This window comes from Diospyros lotus, chromosome 4 (genome assembly GCF_014633365.1).
Source record: "Diospyros lotus cultivar Yz01 chromosome 4, ASM1463336v1, whole genome shotgun sequence".
Taxonomy (NCBI): domain Eukaryota; kingdom Viridiplantae; phylum Streptophyta; class Magnoliopsida; order Ericales; family Ebenaceae; genus Diospyros; species Diospyros lotus.
Genome location: NC_068341.1, coordinates 26,582,146 through 26,584,323, shown reverse-complemented (window position 1 = coordinate 26,584,323; position 2,178 = coordinate 26,582,146). Strand labels below are relative to the sequence as shown.

Here is a 2,178-nt window from a genome sequence, read left to right as displayed (position 1 = left end):
GATTGAAGAACTAATTAGGAGGGGTCGACTACGTGACTATGTGGTGCATCCTAGAGATCAACAGTCCAAACAACTAGCCCAATCGAGTCCTCACGAAGCTCCCAAGCCAGATCAAACACCTACGGTGAAAACCATCTTTACCATCCATGGAGGGCCTCATATTGAAGGGACCTCTAACAGGTCGCATGAGTGGTACGTTCGGGAAGCTGGTCACCTCCTGCTCATTGGGGATGGCGGCCAAGAAGGATCCTCAAAGAAAGCTAAAATGACTTCAGATGATATCTCTTTTACTGAGAATGATTTCAGGGACGTTCATTGGCTGCAAAATGATACCCTAGTGGTCCGAGCTAGGATTGGCAACATGAAGGTGCGAAGGGTCATGGTGGACACAGGCAGCTCGATAAACGTCATGTACAAGGGACCTTTTGACCAGATGAGACTAGGGGCAAACCAGCTGATAGCCTCTTTAGAGCCGTTGTATGGATTGACTGGTGACGCAGTAATCCTGAAAGGACGTATAAAACTCTCGCTAATAGTTGGGGAATCAGGTCTCCAGGCCATTGCAATGGCGGATTTCCTTATCATTGATAGTCCCTCCGCATATAACGTCATCATGGGGAGACTTTCCATGAACGACCTAGACCTAGTTGTCCCAACCAAGGCCTTGGCCATCAAGTTCCCAACCCCCAATGGGACCGGATGTGTGAGGGGCGAGTAGTATCCGATAAGATGCTGCTATGAGGAGGCATTGAAAATAGGACTTAAAGGAAAAAAGGTGAACATGGTCTCTGAAGGGGAAGCCTAAGTCACTAGTAGTCGGGGAGTCAGCCATGACCTGGACCCGCGCGACGTGGATTACAACCGAGCTGCCAGCCTGACAGACGAACTAGAAGATGTTGCAATCAGTAGCCATGATGATGAAAGGCGCCTCCAGATGGGCAAATGTCTCTCCCTCGAGGTAAAATCCCAGCTAATTGATTTCCTTAAAGCGAATTTGGATGTGTTCGCAGGGAACCACGAAGACATGGTGGGAATAGACCCAAACATAATGCAACATCGACTCAATATCAATCCTAACTATAAGCTGGTTCGTCAGAAGAGAAGACTAATGACGACTGAACGGTATATGGCCCTGAAAGAGGAGGTAGACAAGGTTCTGGCCAGCGGATTTATCAGCGAAGCTCATTACCCGACCTGGGTGGCGAACCCAGTCCTGGTGAAGAAGAAGAATGGGAAATGGAGGACTTGCATCGACTTCACGAACCCAAAAGACAGTTTCTCTCTGCCTAGAATTGACCAGCTCGTAGATGCAACGTATGGCCACCAGCTTCTGAGCTTCATGGATGCCTATTTGGGGTACAATCAGATCCCTATGAACCCCGACGAGGAAGAGCATACATCGTTTATGACGGATCGGGGATTATAGTGCTACAAGGTAATGCCCTTTGGACTAAGGAATGCATGAGCAATGTACCAACGGCTAGTCAACATGATGTTCGGAGATCTGATTGAAAAAATTATGGAGGTATACGTTGATGACATGCTGATGAAGTCCAAACAGGTCGCTAACCACGTCAGTGACCTAGCGGAAGCATTCCAAGTTCTGAGGAAGCACCAAATGAAGTTAAATCCACTCAAATGCTCATTCGGCGTGGCTTCTGGAAAGTTTTTGGGGTTCATGGTAAACGAAAGGGGGATCGAGGCCAACCCCGAGAAAATCCGAGCTCTACTGGACATGCGATCGCCCACCAAGACTAAGGAAGTACAAAGCCTTAACAGACAGGTCGCTACCCTCAGCAGGTTCATCTCCAAATCATTTGATAAGTCCGTCCCATTCTTCAATGTTTTGAAGCAAGCAAAGAGCTTCGTATGGATAGAAGAGTGTGAGAATGCTTTCCAACAGCTGAAGGAATATATGGGACGAGTTCCTCTCATGTCAAAGCCAAAGGAAGGGGAGGAATTGGTTGTCTACCTAGGAGTGTTTGAATATGCAGTCAGCGCTGCGCTAGTGCGAGAAGAAGACAGGGTGCAATACTCGGTATACAATGTAATCCACAGACTCCTTGATGTCAAAACAAGGTGCTCCCCCATGGAGAAGCTCATTTTTTTCTTGGTGTTCGCATCCAGAAAGCTATGCCCTTATTTCCAAGCTCATCAAATTGGCGTGCTAACCAAATA

At 47.6% G+C, this 2,178-nt stretch overlaps 1 protein-coding gene across 1 annotated transcript; it reads left to right on the top strand.

The window, feature by feature from the left end:
• The first annotated feature begins 265 nt into the window (after nucleotides 1-265).
• On the top strand, nucleotides 266-1,426 carry LOC127799744 (uncharacterized). The gene is made up of 2 exons (XM_052333971.1): nucleotides 266-717; nucleotides 817-1,426. Exons 1-2 carry the CDS (start codon nucleotides 266-268, stop codon nucleotides 1,424-1,426), a joined length of 1,062 nt encoding a protein of 353 aa, XP_052189931.1.
• Nucleotides 1,427-2,178: the final 752 nt, after the last annotated feature.

What these genes read in the sequence shown, in the direction of transcription:
- LOC127799744 (XM_052333971.1), top strand. Translation starts at nt 266, where the DNA reads ATGACTTCAGATGATATCTCTTTTACTGAGAATGATTTCAGGGACGTT. An exon ending in GGATGTGTGAGGGGCGAGTA is followed by an intron (nt 718 to 816) that starts GTATCCGATAAG and finishes AGTCACTAGTAG; the next exon opens with TCGGGGAGTCAGCCATGACC.